At 41.7% G+C, this 19,723-nt stretch overlaps 2 protein-coding genes across 5 annotated transcripts in view; one reads left to right on the forward strand and one right to left on the reverse strand.

The window, feature by feature from the left end:
* ZNF654 (zinc finger protein 654) overlaps window positions 1–11,640 on the reverse strand; it is a 36,290-nt gene extending 24,650 nt beyond the window's left edge. Inside the window, exons 1-2 of one of the 3 annotated variants that reach the window (XM_067002075.1) lie at window positions 11,458–11,640; window positions 116–261 (exon numbers count right to left, since the gene is read on the reverse strand). In XM_067002075.1, coding sequence (XP_066858176.1) covers window positions 116–261; window positions 11,458–11,577 — 266 coding nt within the window. In that variant the 5' untranslated portion in view covers window positions 11,578–11,640. Of the gene's footprint in view, window positions 1–115; window positions 262–11,457 lie in introns of those variants that run through there. The other 2 variants (XM_067002067.1, XM_013186666.3) reach the window with 2 other exon arrangements.
* Window positions 11,641–11,782: 142 nt separating this feature from the next.
* On the forward strand, window positions 11,783–18,848 carry CGGBP1 (CGG triplet repeat binding protein 1). 2 transcript variants are annotated; one of them, XM_067002368.1, is made up of 3 exons: window positions 11,783–11,916; window positions 12,092–12,248; window positions 14,200–18,848. In XM_067002368.1, the coding sequence occupies exon 3, from the start codon at window positions 14,230–14,232 to the stop codon at window positions 14,731–14,733; it is 504 nt and encodes a 167-aa protein (XP_066858469.1). In that variant the 5' UTR covers window positions 11,783–11,916; window positions 12,092–12,248; window positions 14,200–14,229; the 3' UTR covers window positions 14,734–18,848. The 2 variants fall into 2 exon arrangements, with proteins under 2 accessions (XP_066858469.1, XP_066858474.1); XM_067002373.1 differs by lacking the exon at window positions 12,092–12,248 and having other exon boundaries at window positions 11,830–11,916.
* The last annotated feature ends 875 nt before the right edge of the window (window positions 18,849–19,723 follow it).

The raw sequence follows: 19,723 nt of genomic DNA on the forward strand, positions 1-19,723 counted from the left end.
AAAACCACTCCTAAAAGCTCTGAGGACCTCTGAAAACCTATCACTATTATAAAACTACAACACTGACATTCCACATTTTACAGAAAATAGTAATAAAAAAATAAGATGTACTTACAAAGCTAGGCTACTCAATACATATTGTACGTGCTCACATTCAGCTGGAAATGATACACAGGCAGACGTGAAACAACAGAGAGCCGTTTGAAGCACCTGAAGCTGAGGCAAAGGAACCTGCCATCTTCCAGCATAGTCTTCAACAACCTAATGACAAAAGCATTGAAACCTGTATTACAAACCGAAAACATCCTCTTTAGTTAGAAAAAAAAATAGTTAATATCATACCCACTTCGTTTTCCCTACTTCCTCAGAAGTAGGGTTTAATCACCCAAAAGAAATCTCATTCCACAAAAACAGAATACCGACCATTTTTGTGCCAGATTTTAAAAAACAGAGACGTTATGACTTACATTATAAAAGATGTACCACAAAGAATCTTCAACCGAGTCTTTTCAGAGGGTAAGTCCAGGAAATAGTTCATACTAATATAGTATCACAGTAGTTACTACATTCTGCATTTAAACTTAAGTTTTTATTTTGCAACAGGAAACCAATTAGAGTCTCTGTAACAATTCTCAGACAGCCTTTTCTAAACAAACTTTCAGGGAGGAAAATGACTAGCCTGCACTATTCTAGTCTTCATGTCAGCAGAAAAGGGTACAAGCAGTCACTCCTTCCTATTTGAAAAAATAACTAAGTTTGGTCTTTTTTTTTTTATGTGCATGACAGAACTTAAAGCAAATTGTGCCCTGATCTACAGTTACGGAACTGTACCACTATTTATAAAGCAACATGAAGGTGTAAAATAGGTGTTTTAATGGAAACATTGATTAAATCCTTGCCTGGTCATCTAGTCGATCTTAGTTGTATTATTAAGTGCAGGAATACCCATGTTTCTGGCACTGCCCGTGCCCACACAGAGGCTCACTAAGCCAGCACTATTCGGTATCACCACGCTGAATTCCTCTGAGGCCCAGTCCACTCAGAACGCTCCACACGTAGACAGTACTGAGTTGAGCTCAGCACTAAAACACCCATGGGAAAAAGCACCCACCAACTCTGTAGCAGACTGGTCATTACACTGCTGTCCAACAGCTATAAGGAGGCCAAGGGCTTTGGGTCTGTCCACTCTTTTAATCAACAGCCAAGATGCAGGTCATAGGCAGCACTCAGCAGGGACTGAAAAGACAGGTTTCCTCCATGCTCTGGCACGTTGCCTTTCTCACTGCACTACTGCTTGGGCCTCCTTTGCTCATTTACTGCTCTCTCGTTTTTCCTCCATCGCAATGGCACAGCTTCAGTAGAAGCAGAAGAGAGAGGCCTAGCTGGGCACTAGGGCTTGGGGCACTCTGTTCCTGCTGAGGAAACTTCACTGAGATCTCCTACACCCTTAGGAAGTGAGAAGCTGAGGGAACACAATGCCATCAGTCATGTTACGAAGGAAAAGCTAAAGCACACACAAGGAACCAGTGAGTGACTCAAGGAATAAATTGAAACAAAAATCAGGTATTTTCCTTCAGGATTTCTTTTTGACTTCAAGTCTGTGAATCCCTCTCAGATTTGTCCTGTTGCCCATCAGCTAAATAAAGAATTTAAAAGTCAAGTTGAACAGCCGACATTTTTAGCTCCAAAGCTAAAAAGCTAAAAACTTTAGCTAAGTTCAGTTAGGGCTCTGCAACACGAACAGGCCAGTGTCCCATTTCTGACAGGCTGGTTAGAGTTGCTCTAAAGCAAAGCAGCTATTTGTAATGGGACCAGTAATCTTTTATCCTCACAAAAAACAGCCAAGGCTGATTTTTGTTTTGCAATTGTATTCTTTCTGCCAAATTTATTTCAATAATTCCTATTTGAAAATCAGTTAGTTTAATGCAGCAAGTATCTAGGTCAACCGGAGGAGAATTAGTAGACTCATTAATAAATCCTCTTCCTCTTGCAAGGAAGAACAAGCACTTAATAAAATTACACTGACACCATCTATTGTGAGCTCTCTGAAATATTTCTAACAAGGTGCCTTGCACAGGGAACTACAAAAGTCTTAGGAAAAACAAAGCAGCAGAAAACAGCTTTTGGTGGGTTTAGCCTCTAAGTGGTCTAACAACAAGGCAGAGAAAGTTTCGGTTCCCACCGTGGTATTCTACAACACTTCGGCTTGACAGCCACAGTACTGATATGTTCGGACATAATTTCAACCAGTGAGACAACAAACATTTTCTTATGATACCAATTTTGTCTTGGTAGCAGAAGGTGCTAACTGTAAATAACCGTAGAAAGGATTTGACAGCAAGTGATGAAATTCGACACAGACAAGCATGCAACGATACTTGGGGAAAAAAACAGCCAAAACATTTAATATGATGGCCTTCAAATTTAGCAGTTACCACTCTGGTGCAAGACTGTTATTATACTATCTGTTTTCATGAAAACATCACCTCAATGTGCATCACAGTGCTCAAGAATGCAAACTAAATACGAGGAGAGTAGTTAAGGCAGCAAAGCAGAGCACTACCTACTCAAAACCACAGCACATCCCCACATGTTTCAAGTCACATGCTATTCTGGTATCTACCCATTTGGATTTTAAAAGACAACACAGCAGGACTAGAATAGCTTTGAAGAAAGGCAACAAATGCTATGTAGCAAAATAAATTTCACATAAGGATCAATGAGGTTGGTAAACAGGAACAAAAGGAATTACAGGAGATAGTTTTTCGCACTGAAATCAAGCTATGGATCTCTTCACTGAAGGGATACTGCGGATGAAAGACCGCATGAGCTGAAAAAGACATCCTCTGAAAGCTACTAACTACATAAATAGAAGGCTCTATCTAATGCTTATGAAAGTATATAGAGAGATCAAAGTTACTGCATTTGCTCATTTCATTAATTAGGTATATATGAACTTCTGGTAAGATTCTGGTACTAATGTCAGGGTTATTGCTTCTGCAAATAATCAGAACTCAGAATGAATGCAATGAAAAGTCATGCTGAAAACAAAGTTGGACACGGCAGTCTCCAACAGGCATAGTCCTACCTTACAAAAGCCTGTGCAGTCCTACTAGTTGCCTTTGCTGCACCAACAAACTCACCTGATCCCAAAGCAAGCTAGTTCAGGGGCTAGCTTGCCAGCGAACAGCCTGTTCTCCCCAAAGCCATCAGTCGTTGTCTGCACTGGCTTTGTTAACTGGCTCACCACCCTACCATGAAGTACCACAGGTAGCATAGAGAAGAAGAACTTGGCCAACAGCAACACTGCATTGGAGTAGGCAATTAGCCTGAAATTCAAATATATCCACAGAAATTCACAGAAACCCCCTCCCAGACACACTTGAAACTGCTGAGGAGTATCATAGACCTGTTGGAATGGGCCCAGAGGATGGCCACAAGGATGCTCAGAGGGCTGGAGCACCTCTCCTATGGGACAGGCTGAGGGAGTTGGGGTTTTTCAGCCTGAAGAAGAGAAGGCTCCGGGGGAGACATTACAGTGGCCTTCCAGTACCTAAAGGGGGCTACAGGAAAGCTGGGAACGGACTCTTTGTCAGGGTGTGTAGGGACAGGACAAGGAGGAATGGCTTTATACTGAAAGAGGGTAGGTTCAGATTAGATACTAGGAAGAAATTCTTTGCTATGAGGGTGATGAGGCACTGGCACAGGCTGCCCAGAGAAGCCGTGGATGCTTCACTCCCTGGAGGTGCTCAAGGCCAGGCTGGATGGGGCTTCCGGCAACCTGGTCTGGTGGGAGGTGTCCCTGCCCATGGCAGGGGGGTGGAACTGGATAGGTTTTAAGGTTCCTTCCAACCCAAACCATTCTGTGGTTCTATGAATATGAATGGTGTACTTATTTTCAGAGTATGGATACCTGAAAACATGCAATCTGTCAGTCCCAGGAAAAATATATACTTTTACATATATAAAATTAGTCAAATTCTCAGACTTGCATCTATCATCAATAAAACAGTGAAAAAAGTGCTAAACTATGTGTGAAATAAATCCTAAGCCACCCTGCATACACATTCTATTTGTAAAGGGAAAAAATAAATGTTTATCAATTCTACACATACATCAATGTCTGCTTTTAAGCACCCTCATGCAATAGCTTTTTCTTTAACTGAAACACCTTTTTTTGGTGCCATGCTTTGAAATAAGTCAAGGTTTACAACAAACAACCAGGAAAATCCCCCAAATCAAAACAAAATCCCTAACTTTACCACTTCTGATATTCTTAAAGGAAAACAAAACTCTAAGGGACATGCATATGGTCACCCTTATCTTGTGAAGTTGTAACATTAACACCTCAGAAAAATCCAATAATTACGCTGCTTGAATGCTAAATGCTTAAATATTTAAAGTTTATGCTCATGAGCACATTTTTAACAAGAAAAATAATTTTGATTTAATGAAGTCAGCCAAACAAGAAGCACGTAATATTGCCAGGAGAGTGACATGTTCTTTGTCCAATATACAGTGCAGAAAGACAGAAGAAGGTGTTTTTTTTTTTTTTTTTTTTTTTTTAAGAATTTCTGCAACAATTCCCTTCCTGAACTCCGTTTGGGTGCAATTTTTTTTTACACGCTTAGGGACTCTCCATGCATCATTCTCCATTTCCTCCATGATTCTGTTCTCTAACCCTGTCTTGACCTTTCAAATTACCACCACCCATGAAACTCTCTCATTCAGTGCAGATACAGACAGATCACTGGAAGGGAGACTGAAGCACCTTTCTGCCCACAACCTGTTTCCCCTCTCCTTTTCTTGTCCCTCTCCGCAACAACAAAAAGAAATGGTAAAGTTTTGTCATGACTAGAATTTGAAATGAATTACTTGTTTTTTTCTTTCCTGTGAGATTTAACAGTAAAGGATGTCACCGTGGGATTAAAGCCACAACAGCTCTGTGAGTACTGCTGTTTACAGTTATCAAGAAAGCTAGCTGGCACAGAAAATGAAGTAACAAATATGGTGCTTGGTACAGAATAAAATAAATCCAACCAAAAAGGATTTAAAGTGTCAAGGAAAAAAAAAAAAAAAGCTTGTTTAAATATGACTTTCCTGACAATTAAAAATCATCATTAAAAGCAACAGCTAACGCTGGCTGACTATCCCAGAAGTACCAGAGCAGCTCAAACACAAAAGTTCAGTTCTAGAAGAGTACAAGTAAACCTTGAGTAATGCCAAATGTATTCTAGCTGGAGTATTCTGCCTGGAATCATCAGAAAAAAATAATCAAACTTTTTTTTTTTTAACCTTTTTTAATTTTATTGAGTCAATGGCCAAAATTTTGTTACATTTTGACATACAGTCAAGCTAACTGTATCCCTACGGAAAGGGATTTAATTGGCCAAATAACAGTAGGAAAGATCTTAAAACTTTCAGGCTCTATAAAACATTTAATCAATACATCACATGAAACCATTTGAAATCACTAACTAAAAAATGGATGTAAGCAATGGCTTTACTGCAATTCACGTGTGAACATTACATAAGGAATAACCAAACATAATCACACTTCTGGCAAAAGAAAAAACATCACCCAGCAACGGTATGACACATTCTATAAGGCATGTTTCTGCCAAGGCTCTACCCTCAAAGCTAAATGCTTCCCCCCACCCGCAGCCGCTGAAAGCCCATGGATTTGGCTCAGCTTGCTTTAAGTATGAACGCTACTCAAGGCAGTGTTCTACATACCCGTTACATTTAGTTAACCAAAGAGCAAGCTTCCATCCATATTTACCATCTATCATTTGCACGGCAGTGAAATTATATGTTAACCCTAGAGAAGTAGATTTGGCTCCTTGTAGCATAGAGTTAATGTACATGTATAAGATTTCAATGTAAATATTGGTGTAATATTTCTCCTCACCTTTCAATCAGTCCCCCCTAGAGCGAAAATCAACCAATTTGTGGAATTGTTTTGATTACATACATAGACAGTTGACATGTGAACTGACTTATCAACACACAAGTTCAGATCACAAGTGATATTAGTAAGACACAACTTAGGTGAGTTTCAAGTTAAAAAAACACAAGTATTTATTCTCCTCATCTGAACAATTGCCATCTAAACAGGCCTTTTCTAATTTCTGTGCTACCTTTTGTTACTTCTATGCTGCTGAATAAAAATAAATCTGCCTTTCATTCCCTGAAGATGTCTGAGTAAGAAACAATCTGTAATCTGCCAGACTATGCTACAGAAGCATCATTCAACAGACATGCTTCTTTTTAGGTGTACAAACCTGCAACACCTACATTACAAGAATCTTTACACATTTTTCCACACAAAACTGGAAAGCTTATTTTTCCTACAAAAGCTAAACTTTGAGAGAAGGCGTTATAAACTGGAAAAGAAGCAGTACAAAGAAGCTGATGACTGAGTCATAAAAAGTTCCGGAGAACTGGAGGAGTAAAACATTACCATGATCCTGAGAAGTATACAAACACAAAGGAATGAAAACAAGATAATGCTAAAATCCCAGAAACCTATCCGTTTTCTAAAAGCTGAAAGAAGGGGTTAATATTTACAGCATGGGAGGTGATTTCTCAAGATAAAGCAGACACAGAGGTTGAGGAGACTATGAAGAGGGAATCAGTATGTGAATAAGAAAAGACTTCATAATGTTAATGGTAAGGCCACAGCACTAAGGACTGCCTCCTTCAGTGTACAAATAAATCAATCTGCAAATAAAGAAGCTGCAAATCAACTGCTCCTCCTCCCGAATTCTCCCTAAAAGTTGACTGAAAACAACCAGGTATGCTACATGTGGCTTATCAGGTTTCTAATCAAGTGAGAAAGGAAACAGTGCCACCACCAATACCATTCTTTGCAGACATGTCATCATTAACAGAACTGAAGCTTACATCCGGCATTAAGCTTGGGAGTAAATGGTGCTTACCACTTGTAATTTGTAAGGATTTCTTTTTAAGCCTGCATCTCAAGCAGCACAATACTAAGCTGCTACCTGGTAGCAAATTGAACACACTCGTTTTTTTCCCCAGCCAAAAGGAGAAAGACACAGTAAAAAAAAAATAAGAACACACAAACTTTCAAATGTGTTTCAAATCAGCATGGTATTCTTAGATGCTTTTTTAATTTAGTTATTACAGACAGTATGATTTGCTCTTTAATTTAATTAGCAATATCACACATTATGAAAACTAAAAATGTCTGTCAAATAAGACAAATCTGACTTGGAATGGTGCTCTCAAAACTTGACCCACTAACTATAAAGTTTTTTTATTCAAAAAGCTACAGAAAAAAAAAACTAGAACACCACACCTCACTGCAAGAGAAAACGATTGGCTCAAATTATACCTTTTCAAAGAGAAAAAAGCTTAAAAGAAATTGAAGAGATCACTTGTCATTACTAGCACTCAGCTCAGCAAGACTTCTGTAACTAAACTGTAAAGCAGCAGCATATGGATATCAAATGTATCCCAATAGCCAATAGTCCAAAATTAATGATAGATAAGTTTGGCAAAACCTAAAGCCTTTTCTGTATAAAATATAAGAGCAACTTAGCAACTACTGTCTTGAAGATCAAAGTAAGAATCAAGTGCAAATACTATCAAATTTAAGCACATGGCAACAACTATGAAAGTGTATTAATCCCAAAGTTGGAAGTACATTCAAATGTGCGTGTATTTTTCTACGTTTGTCCACACAACATAATGCAGACACTGAAACAGACACAGTGGTATAGATACAGATGGTGGTTAAGCCATATACCACTGATTTCATTTTTTGTATGTGTACTGTAATAAATCCAGTAACCACCATCTTCTCTACTGCATTAAGTTTTAATTCTTCGCTTCTGAACTTATAAACCCAAGAACTGCTTTTCTAGCAGTGACTCAAGATACCACCAATTCACGTAAGCAAACCAGGCAACCTTTATTTCAGGAGGTCAGCTCATATTGGAAGGCAGTAAGCTGATGCCCCAGTGAAAGAAGATCAAGTAGCATTTAGCCCTCACAGCATTACTTTACACCAGAATCACCTTGTGTTTGTTTGAGTCAGTACTGAACAACAAGAAAACAACACCTGGTAGAGTTATGCAGCCATGTGGACAACTACAGAAATGCTGGGTGTAAACTGTAATATTTTGATAGTACTTGATGTTATGAGAAAAGTCTCTGTAGAGAATAAGCGATTCCAAGCTAGTTGATAAAGCCACAGCCACGTCAAGTGCAACAAAGCAAGCTATGTTCACTTTCCATCTGGCTGCTAAGGTTTGTTCTCAAATCAAATTCATCCTTCTAACTATAGAAGCACTCCCTCCACGCTCACAGCAAAAGCAACTGCCTACACTACTTTATCTGCCCCTCTTTGTTTCTTCTCCCTCACATGGGAAGCTCCCAAGGACTCCGGTCACAGAGGCAGGGAAGGAGTCCCTGATAAATCTGAACAGAATTATGAATTCTGCATGTGACAGAACCAGTTGAGCTCAGGAAAATCTTGCAAACGTTTAGACTGGGGTTTCTCCTAGGTACCACCTTTCAAATTTCTACTAGTCACAGACGCCTCGTTCTTTTGCTTGCCAAAGCTGGGAACACTAGACTTGTTTTTCCCCAACACTGTTCCAATACACAGCGAACTTTATAAACACGAAGAAATGCCCAATCAGCAATCTTAGAAGGAAACACAGATGCATCAACTGGGCACTTATCTTCCAATTGTCTCTCTTCATTCCCAGCCACAGGAATCTTGATTTTGTCTTCCCCATGTTATCAACCTCAAGTAACCTAAGAAAACATTTTGTTCCATTTGCCTTGGAAGGGTCAGGGCGTAATGGCACTGTGCAGCCGTGCCTACCTACAACACCGAAACAGATCCCAGAAAGCAGACACGGCTTTAGCGTCGCCACATTCCGAGTTGGTTCTTGTATCGCTGAATTGTGATGAGGTGCACATTTAGGCAAATGCTCTGATAATCCAGAGTCACCTTTGGTAACTGTTACTTCATCAACTGTCTGAAAGCGAAGTTCAGCTGCAATACTCCAGGCCTCCAGAGCACCCAACTGGCTGTTTACAGATTTTTCTCACCTTTTTAACAGACTTCTGGAACAAAAGATGTGCACATTAACGCTTATCAGGGTCTAGGTCAATCTCTTACTCTAAGATCAGTCAGAAGGTCTTTGCTTCCACCTTCGTTAAAAGACTCAACGGACTGAAAAGGCTTTACGCCTTGCTTTGTTTTTGCTGCAGCTCTGGGAAGCATGGATGCGTGCACATTTAAGACAGCAATGTAACTATATAACTACTGGCTACACACATGGACAGTTATTCTGAAATATAAAAATGTTTATTTCAGGTAGTTCAAGCCTACAGTATTATTGCTAAGTAACTATCTACAATCACCCCTCAACTTTTGACACAAAACAAGAGGAACACACTACGCAAACTGGGACGTGCATTAGCGCCAAAAAAACATTAGGACAAGCAAAATTGTGTTATCAGTGTGGGGTGGAATGAGGTGGAGGCTCGATCTGCAGAACAGCCAGAAGCTCTGGACAGAAAAATACAAAGCAACATGATCCAACAAACTATAGAAGCTAAGAGAAAAAACTACACTAAGAGACATACCTGGAAGAAAAGAAAGCTACACCTAATCAAATAACATGATTTAAATGAGAAATCACCCTTTATAAGAAATGCTACAAGAAAAAGGTGACCTAAACTTGACATACATTTACGATACTTTCTGAAGAAGTAAACACAAACACATTCCATCGCTTCCTGAATACTCCAAGAGTCTACGAGCCCTCTGTACGTCCACGTATGGAGAGACACAAATATCCATCCCACTGCCAACCTGAGGGTAAACGAGCTCACGTAGAGCACGTGCAACTTCACTGGGTATAAAGCCACAAAAGATTACATGCAAATACTAGCTTTTTATGCTAGCACACTACACCAGTTGAGACCCTGCATTTACACAGTTAAATCAGTAGAGGAATCCATTATTACAAAACGTGCTTAAACAAAACATGGAAGACCGTATTTTGAGTGAGCACATTACTGCTGATCACCAGGCCAAATTCCAACAAGAAAAGACCCTGGAGACAAAGCGTTATTATATTATCTCACTTTCAACCAGATTATTTCAACTACGCATTGTTTAAAATAAATTTAAAAGAAAAGAAACTGAGCCCTTTATAAACTCTCAACATTGGCTGCCCACACGAAGAGTTCATAAACTAGAAGCAAAACAAAGTAGGGGAGAGGGCCTGGCACTCCTGCTATACAAAAGAAACTGCAAGAGAAGTCAAGGTCAAGTGACAGATACTCTACCGTCAATAACTGTGATACAACCGTTTCATAGGGAAATTCATCCCCTGGTCTTGTCCTCTTCCCCACTAATTCCTACCTTTGTCTAGGAAATGGGATTGGCATTAGCATATGAAACTATTACCCTGCCTCCACTTCCTCATCAGCATGAGCTCAACATGCAGCAAGCGCGGCTAGAAAAATTTAAGATAAAACTTGTAATCTTGACAGAAGCCTGTGTATCCTTCCAACCTGCCAACTTAATGAAATACAGTTGTCCCTTCTTACAGAACCACAGTGTGATTCTGTGATTTACACCACACTTCCAAAAACATTCGCTTCTCTTTTTACTGGCCTCACGGGTCTTGAGACGGATGCGCTAAGTTCATACAGAATAGATATACACGCTGATGAACAGAAAATAATAAGAGCACTGAGATAAAACCAAAAAGCAGCCTGGAGGCTTACTGAGCGGTACGCTGAGACAGTTTCAGACAAAAACTGCAATAAATAACGTGTCAATTAAGTGTTCCACTAAGGGTTAGGAACACAAAATAATAACCGAGAAACCCCTTTACTGAAATGGAAGAAAACAGGCGCAGCGGTAAATGTCCAAGGAGCTGACGAAACGAAGCGCTTCCATCCAACACCGCCCGGGCCGTGCTTTGGAGAAGGGCAAGCACGGCGGCTGGGACGGACCGGGTGCCACCCCCGTGGCAGCCAGCACCTGCCGGCGACAGCAACCAGGAGCGGCAACCTGTTGGCGCTCCGCACGGGGCGGCCGGGTGCGAGGACGCGCTGCGGGCCGGGGGAGAGGGGGGAGGCAGCACCCCGGGTACCGAGCCCTCACTACCGGGAGCGGCCCCGAGGCCCTCCCCCACGTGTCCCACCGGCCGGGGCGGCCCCGGGCACGGCGCCCCCCCCCCCCCCACCCCCCCCCCCCCCCCCCCCGCCCTCCCCCCCCACCCCGCAGGCCCCTCCCCACTCTCCCCCCCCCCGGGGCCCAGCACGGAGCTCCCCCCTTCCTTCCCCCCTTCCTTCCCCCCCCCCCCCCGGAGCTGCCGTTCCCCTCCCCACAGCCCGTGGCCGGGCCGGGCCGGCTCCCCCCACCCCGGGAGCCCCCAGGCGAGCGCTGCCGCCCACCTGGCAGAAGCGGCGGCAGTAGGCCTGGCTGCCCAGCGGCGGCGGCGGGCCCGGCGGCGCCAGGGCCTCCAGCTCCTCGCTGAGGCGCTCCGCCTCCTGGTCGCTCTCGTCTTCCGCCATGCTGCCCCCGCCGCCCTGCGCGTACCCAGCGGCCCCCTCCCTGCCCCGCCGGAAGGGCCGCCCCCCGCCGCGCGCTCACGTCCGGCCGCGCCCGCCCGCCTCCCTCCCCCTGCCCCGCCTCCCTCCCCTCGCACTCCATTGGGCCGGCGAGCCGCCCGTCTCCCCGCCGCCCCGCCGCAGCGAGCCAATCGGCGTCGGCCTCCCTCCTCGCCCCGCCCTCCCCGGCGGCGGTTGCTAGGCGGGTTGCTAGGGCCCGCCTACCGCGGCCGCCAGCCTGGGTAGGGCCGGCTGCCTGCGCGGCGGCGGGCAGGCCGCGGCGGTAACGGCCGCTAACGGCGGGTAACGGACGGGCCGGGCGGGGGGCGCAGGAAATGGCGGACGGGGGGGCGGGGGGGGAGGTCTCCCCTCGGGGGTGACGGGGAGGCAGGGGCCGGGCGAGGTGCGGAATGGAGGCGCTGGGTGTATATTTATGGTGTGTGTATATATATGTGTGTGTGTGTGTGTGTGTGTGTAGGCGCGGCGATAAGGAGGCGCCCCCCGTCCCCCCGCGGGCTGCCCGGGGTGCAGCGGAGCAGCCGGCGCCGTTTGACAGCCCGCAGCCCCGGCCCGCCCTCCGCCTCCGCACCTGGAGCGCTCCCGTCAGCACATCGCCGCATGCTGCCGTCGCCAGCGTGAGTGGTTTCAGGGGAACCGGGGTCCTCGGCTTCCTGCGGGGCTCCTGCTGCTGCTGAGAGCCTCGGCTCGCTTGAAAGCGTACCAGAGGATAGGTGGGGCGGCCCTCTTGGCGCCCTGTCTGCATGCACACCTTCGCCCAGTCGTAGTTCAGGCACTAAACAATCCACGCCAAACCTTCAGACTGGGAAAATCATCCCCTTTTTCACCATTTGCGCAGTTCACAGAACTGCTGCTCGTAATTTTGATGTAGCGTAACTGCAGACGCCTAGTTTCATAGATCATTTGTTCAGACATGTCAAACTCCTGAGTGGCAACTGTATTTTGGGGTAAGACTTGTTGAAGCATTGATTTCAGGAAACTAGGTCGCCTATGAAAGTTGTGTGGATAGATCCAAAATAATGAAAAAAGTTATCTTAATCTGTCACATTCATTGTGCAGTATCATTCAAGGCTGATGGTTCTGGCAAGTAGCAAATTACTTCAAAAAAAACTAAGAAAATATCTAGTAGCAAGATCTTTGCCTCCAATTTTCAAAAGGTTGTCATCTCTTAGTGGAGTGATATGTGTTCTTGTTGTCTTGAAGACTGAATTCTCTGTTTGTTTACCCTTTTCCCAGAGCAAGTCAATGGCCTTCTGGACAGCAAAAACTATTCAGTCCTTACAGTTGGACAAGCTCAACTTTAAGCTAGTCAGCAAATTCGGTCTTTTAAAGGCGTATTTTTAAAATGTTGCAACAGCAACCTGTGTGTAACAAAGTAAATGCAGAGAACAGTATATCTAGAGGTATTCAGATGCTCATTCCTTCTTGTAATGGACACAGGTAATCCTAAATTCCTTGAAGTCATTCATACCCATAAATAAATGTTGGGCATCCTGTTATGTTTCCTCAAAATATTTGCCATGGAATTTTTAAGAAACTTTTTTTAATTGGAAGTGGGTAGTTAATTTAGTCAATACTATTTTGTTTAAAAAAAAAAAATAAAAAATCAAACCTGAACTTTGAAAAAGACTTAAATTATCCGGGATGAGATTTATACCAGCTCCTACATTTTCCAACAACAAAGAAAAGAAATAGGTCCTGGTTCATTTTAGTATATTAGGCTAGATTATTGCTTGCTTTGATAATAACATAATTTAGAGTGATGTTCAAAACAGTCCAGCTGTCTTGTCTATGTATCAGTTACCTTTCTTAGAGAAGGTGCCTTCTTTGGAAAAAAAAAATGTTTTGCTTTGGAATTGAAACGTGCATATGCAAGTTTCTGTTCACAGTAGACTGCTTTTGTTGCAGTTTCTTTGCAATCTCTAGTTGCAATGACGAGACGATTCGCTTTTGACTCTAAGTTAAGCCTCTAAGTTAGAGGCCTCTAAGTTTGTCTTTGACTCTAAGTTAGGGTTTGAGGCAGGGGCAAAATTGAAGGGTACTCCCAAATGAGTGCCGTCAAAGCTTAGGTGTTTTTACTGGTCTTTGTAAGGGACGGAGTGGACTTCTTGCCTGATACTTGGACACCTGAGTTTTTGCTAACAGATGTAATACAGATTTTCAGGAGGTCAATGGAAAAATAGTGACTCAGCATAACTAGTAAACTGTTAAATGTGTTTAAATATTAAGAAAGCACCCTTTCTCTCAAAAAATAAAGGATAAAAACCACCTTGATGAAAAAACAAATTTGCATGACTTTCAGTGATGAACAAATGAAGTTTAAGGACTCCATTGAGCTCTGTAGCTGTAGAAACTAAAAAATATTTTACACTGACCCATGACGAACTTCCCTCTCCAAAGTTATTTGAAGATGTAGAACTGTTCAATGATAGTTTCACAAATGTCTTACATGTAAGTGGCTTTTAGATAGCAATGAGCACTATGCTGGATATTGACTAGACTGTACGTAGTACTATTTGATTGAAATCACCAGCATGCTTTAACAGCGTTTTATTTTATTCTTTTCAGCTTTACGGGTAGAGCTTACTGAAGGCAGCAATGGAACGATTCGGAGTGAAGTCCGCTCCGTCACGTAACCGCTCGAAGACTGCTCTGTATGTAACTCCTCAGGATCGTGTAACTGAGTTTGGCAGCGAGCTTCATGAGGATGGAGGAAAACTCTTCTGTACTTCCTGCAACGTGGTTCTGAATCACGTTCGCAAGTCTGCAATCAACGACCACCTCAAGTCAAAAACACACACAAAGCGGAAGGCGGAGTTTGAAGAACAGAACGTCAGGAAGAAGCAAAGGACTCTGACGGCCTCCCTTCAGTGCAACAGTACTGCCCAAACAGAGAAAACCAGCGTCATTCAGGACTTTGTGAAAATGTGCCTGGAAGCGAATATTCCGCTTGAGAAGGCCGATCATCCTTCTGTGCGAGCCTTCCTGTCTCGCTACGTCAAGAATGGTAGTTCGATACCTAAGTCAGACCAGCTAAGGAAAGCGTACCTGCCTGACGGGTATGACAATGAGAACCAACTCATCAACACCGAAGATCGTTGAGAAGACTGTTTTTTTCATCATCGTTGTGAAGTCTTACATATTGATGGTGTGGTTTATTTTTATATTCATGCATATATACAGTGTTACATATTGGTTTTACAAGATATTTTGTATTATTGTAGAAATGACAATCTATTTGTGAACTTAGCGGTATGCCGCAGACTGTTGCTAACCCTGCAGTAGGCTTCAGAACTACGCTGACGTAGAACTCGTGTTGAATGTAGGGAAGGTGCCTGGCATACATCCTGTCTACGTTCAGTCCAGCTGTAACTGATGCTGAGAAAAAGGCACTTGGATGGAGGACCTCACTTACCGAAACCGTGCATCTTAGCATGCAAGGAAGAGGACACAGTAGCAATTGTTAATCATGTCAGTGGATTGCTTTGTCCAGTATCCTGTCCGTGAGTGACCAAGAAGTGCTGCGCATTTGAAATGCAAGAAGCTATAAGAATGGTTAGTTAAATATAACTGATCTGTTGGGGGAGGATTATTGCAAATTCCTAGTCAAGTTGGCTTATATTCTAAAGCAGGAAACATTTTTCTTCTATAATATTCTTACCCTATTTGATGGAACTGCAGATGCGTTCGTTATCTAGCTTATATAGCTGTTCTCGTGTACTGACCTTTGAACTCCACTATTCTCATAAAGCCAGGAGTTTTGAACGTTTACCATGCCTGCTCTTTTAAATCAGTGTTTCCTTTTCTCCGTTCAACATGTTCCCTTTGGTTCCAGTGCCAATCTTTGAAAGTTGAATGGACAAACCAGTAACTGAGAGTGGTTTACAGCACAGCTGCTGTCAAATGAATCTTACACTGGACCAAGATCTTAGTAGAGGAGAAAAATGCCTTTTTCTTACCAGCAGGACAGAAGATGCCGAACCTAAATTGGGGGTGGGAGAGGCACTAAATAGTGGAGTTGGGTGAGCTTTATAAGGTGCACAGGAGAACAGGCTCCTCCAGCTCTCCCTGAAGCTGCTCTACTTCTCTGGCCTTGACCTCAGTCCAAGGAGGTAAAAATTATTAAAATAGTTTTCAGAATAGTTACCACAAAGGAAGGCTATCCAATAGCTGCACGAGCAAATAGGAACGCATATATACTTTGAAGCTATACTGGAATTGTACACCCAGGCTATATTTCTTACACTGTGCCAAGATCACAGCTATTGAACTGGCAAAAAGTAAAATTGTAAATTGAAGAATTTCAATAATATTCTCTCCCAAATCTAGTAAGCTATTACTAAGCTATTCCAAATGGTTATGCCAAATAGTCCACTCCACATAGGTACTCGATGAAGTTTTTGAATGGAAGGGGGGAGCATTGTGCGAAGTGCTGGATTATGACCAACTTCTGCCTGTCCTAGATTTTCTTTAAACGCTCTGGATTCAGGGAGGTGCCAAGCATCTTCTAAGTAGCATAGAAATCCTCCACTCAGTCGGTATAGCAGTGTAAGCATGCTTTTAACTCCCCCAAGCGGAGCCAGTAGTTCTGGTCAGCTTCCTTTCCCCAGTAGAGTTTCACAGCATCTGTTTCTCGTTATTTCTTTTATTCAGGATATTTACAGCAATACTAAGTATTTGCTAAAAGAGACAAAATAACCTGTGCATTGTGTTTCCTTGGCTGTTTCTAGAGCAGATTCTCCTCTGCTGGATTAAAAGAGACTTATAATACTTAGTAACAGCTGGGTTTTATGCAATTAGCTCCTGAAGAAATGCAGATGGTGTTACATTATAACCAGGTCTCCTGCTTTGTGAAGAGTTTGAACAAATGGACAAAAGTAAAAAGCAGAAGGCTGCCTATCCATGTGTACCACCACGCAGGTACTCAGTACACCGCTGCACCTTTGGTCCCTGTTGAAGGTAGTGGGACTTGATGCGGTTACAGCAATCCTGTCAATGATATTGGTTGCTGGTTTAGAACTTCAGGCAAATAACAGTAGTGATTTTTTTTTTTCTCTAATCCTAGGTATTAAAATATGCCTTCCCAAATATCATTTGCTATTGCACAAGCTAGAGTTTTGCTTAAGATCATGAACTGCCTTGGGCTAGAACTGTTTTATAAATTTTCTTAAGCCAAGAGAAAGGTACACTGCCAATAGCCTTTTCTGTCCTGACAATAATTTAAAGTGTTCTTTTACAGCTGCTGTCTCATTACAGTGAAACGATATCCTTGCTTTAATCTTTTTTTCACCTTATGAATGCTATCTTAGAATTGAAGCAAACAAGGAACAAAGAAGTGTAGAGAAAACAGGCTTCCACTAAACAAAAGCGTTGAGAGAAGAACAGCATGATTAAAAGATACAGATTTGTGCTAGTTAGCTCAGTCTTTGCTAACATGGGACTTCCCAGGCTACACCCCATAACCATTTCAGGCAGAATTGAGTGTATGTTTTTCCTTGGACCTGCAAACTGACAGATATTTTGAAAAACCTAATGATAACATTACCTATACTCCTCCCATGACATTAAAAATAAATAAATAAATTGAAAATAAAAGGTAGTGGTATCGACAGCTTTTGATAAAAAAATAAAATCAGTCATCCTCAATAAGGCAAAGCTATATTTCACCACCTAGTTTATCAAAAGCTTACTCCCAACTTACAAAGTAGTCTGTAAATTTAGGTTCCGTATACAGAATACAATTCTGTAAGTATTTTGAGAAATTATTTAGTTTCAATGTATTTTTAATGCAGAATTACTGCAGAGAGTATGAGCCTGGTGAGGAACCTTATCAGTGTAGCCATAGGCTACCAACTTACAACAGCTTGGAAGTAAATCATAGGAATTTTGAATAGAACTGTATGAATTGCAATGCACAGCAGTTTGTAGGACAGAGATGTCTTACTAGTGGAATATTTATGTTAAATAAATAAATAAATAAAAACATTTTTGAAGCTTCATGAAAATCAAGATACCAAATTATATGCAACATATGTTTATAACGAGGTAAAACAATGAGAAATAAAGTACTTCTAGGTAAGCTAGAAAGAATAGTAAGTGAGTTTATATTCATGGCCATAGCCCAAATCATGAATAAGACAGTTAAGAGTTGTTTTCTTTTAAAATAAAAATGGTTCCACTCAGTCTTGGAACTAGAGTCCTGCAAATAGTCAAGTTCATACCATAATTTTGCTGTTGTGGCTGTGGTTGGATAAAGCATAACCTTGACTTAATTAGTATTGATCTTAGGGAAGATTTACAGCCGAGGTTTTCTGGTATGTCTAAAACTAAGTAATAACAAATTCCTACCACAGAGGCTGTGGTTACGTTGTTTAACAGTCTCTATGGGGTTTTGCTTTTTTCTGCAAGAACATTGTGTTATTTTTCCATCTATTTCCTATAAAGAATACTCTCAGAAGTAAAGGGAGGATGTTAGCAGCTTCTACTTTTTGTCATACGTACGTTTGAAAGGGACAGGCTATAAGGGATACTTGTTTTTTCAGGTGGTTTTATTAATATATTTGAAATTAAGTGTAATTTAAAAAACAACAACAAAAAACTACTCTGACCATGTACTTACATTAGTTTAGCCAACTCACTGCTAAAATGACTCTGAAGTGCTTTTCTCAGAACAATACTTTCAAAGAGTAAAATACTAGACAAAAGGAACATTCTCTGTTTTGTGACTACTTATGTGTGTGCACCATGTTAGTTTCAGCTTGCATGTTCTTGAAAAAAACGTGAGTTCTAGTATTTTTAAACATTTTGAAGCCTGTAATTTGGCAGGTCCTTATAGGAGGTGACAGATTGGACATAATGAAAGGGAAAGCTGTTTTTCAATTGAGAGAGAAACTTGGTTCTACAAAGTATGGGATATTCTCATGATAGAAGGACTATTTTTAGTCAGAGCCCCTTTTAACAATTCTGTTGAACTGAACAGTGAAATGCTCTCTGCTAGGTTTCGCAGCGTAATCAGCTGGTTTTCAGGAGAAAAAAAAAAGCTGGAAGTTTGGCAAGGATTAACTCTATTTATATTTGCATATAAAGAGAGGCAAGACTCACTGTTATTGTGTTCGCATTGTACTCACTGCTAATTTTTTGTGTAATTTGAGTGCTTCTTGTCTTTGTACAATTCTAAGGTTGTGTCTAACTTTCAAAATAAATTTTTTTTAACAAAGCTTCTCATTGTAATAATGCTATTAGAGTTTAGTCTCTTCTGGGCTAGTGAAGACGCTGTATTTTTGCTTTGATGTTAAGGATGTTTTGCTTCTGGTAAGTGGCCGCAGAACTGGTTTTATTGAAACAAGTGTTGAACCTATGGTCAGGTACTAGAGTGCGGCTGAAACTATCTGGGTTCAGTTTCCTGCAGTGCCACCAGGCTTCCTGTTAGAGCAGAAAGACCAGAGAAAGTGATTTAAGTTTTTATATTAAAATACTATTGGAAGAGAAATACTTTACTTTGTAAAGTTTTCATTTGGTAATGGAAAAATGGTCCTTTTTTAAAAAATAAAGGAATTCCTTTTTCATAGAATTTATGCATGATCTCTTATTTCAACAAGAAAGCAGATAAAGAAATCATGGCAGTTCAAATACAACAGGAACGCAAGGCAGTGGAAATGGTTGGTGACATTGCAAAGGAAAGATGTGCCCATGCCGTTGTTTTAGCTTGAAGTAGTATTGCTCTATTTTGATGCAGGTTGACTGTTGATGCAGGTTGACTGCTGATGCATCTATACAATCACACTGAAGTATGTTTCAGGACTGAATATACAGAATCCCTGTTGCCAGTCACGTATGTGACTTTTCCTTGTGACAGAAATTCCCTAATCACGCCTCCGGTTGCAAGTGAATGCTGAGTGAAATAATTGCTATGCATTTTGAAATTACAGTAAGTGATCTGTAGGTATAGGATGCTGTAGCTGCCTAATGCTTCAGATCTTTTCAGGAAGGGCTTCTGCAACATGGAACAATCAGGTCCTTCCAAACTACCCGCAAAAAGGTCAGCATTTGATCTCTGACTCCCTTACAGACTTAAAAAAAAAAAAAAAGAGCA

The sequence above is a fragment of the Anser cygnoides genome, chromosome 1 (assembly GCF_040182565.1).
Source record: "Anser cygnoides isolate HZ-2024a breed goose chromosome 1, Taihu_goose_T2T_genome, whole genome shotgun sequence".
Taxonomy (NCBI): Eukaryota; Metazoa; Chordata; class Aves; order Anseriformes; family Anatidae; genus Anser; species Anser cygnoides.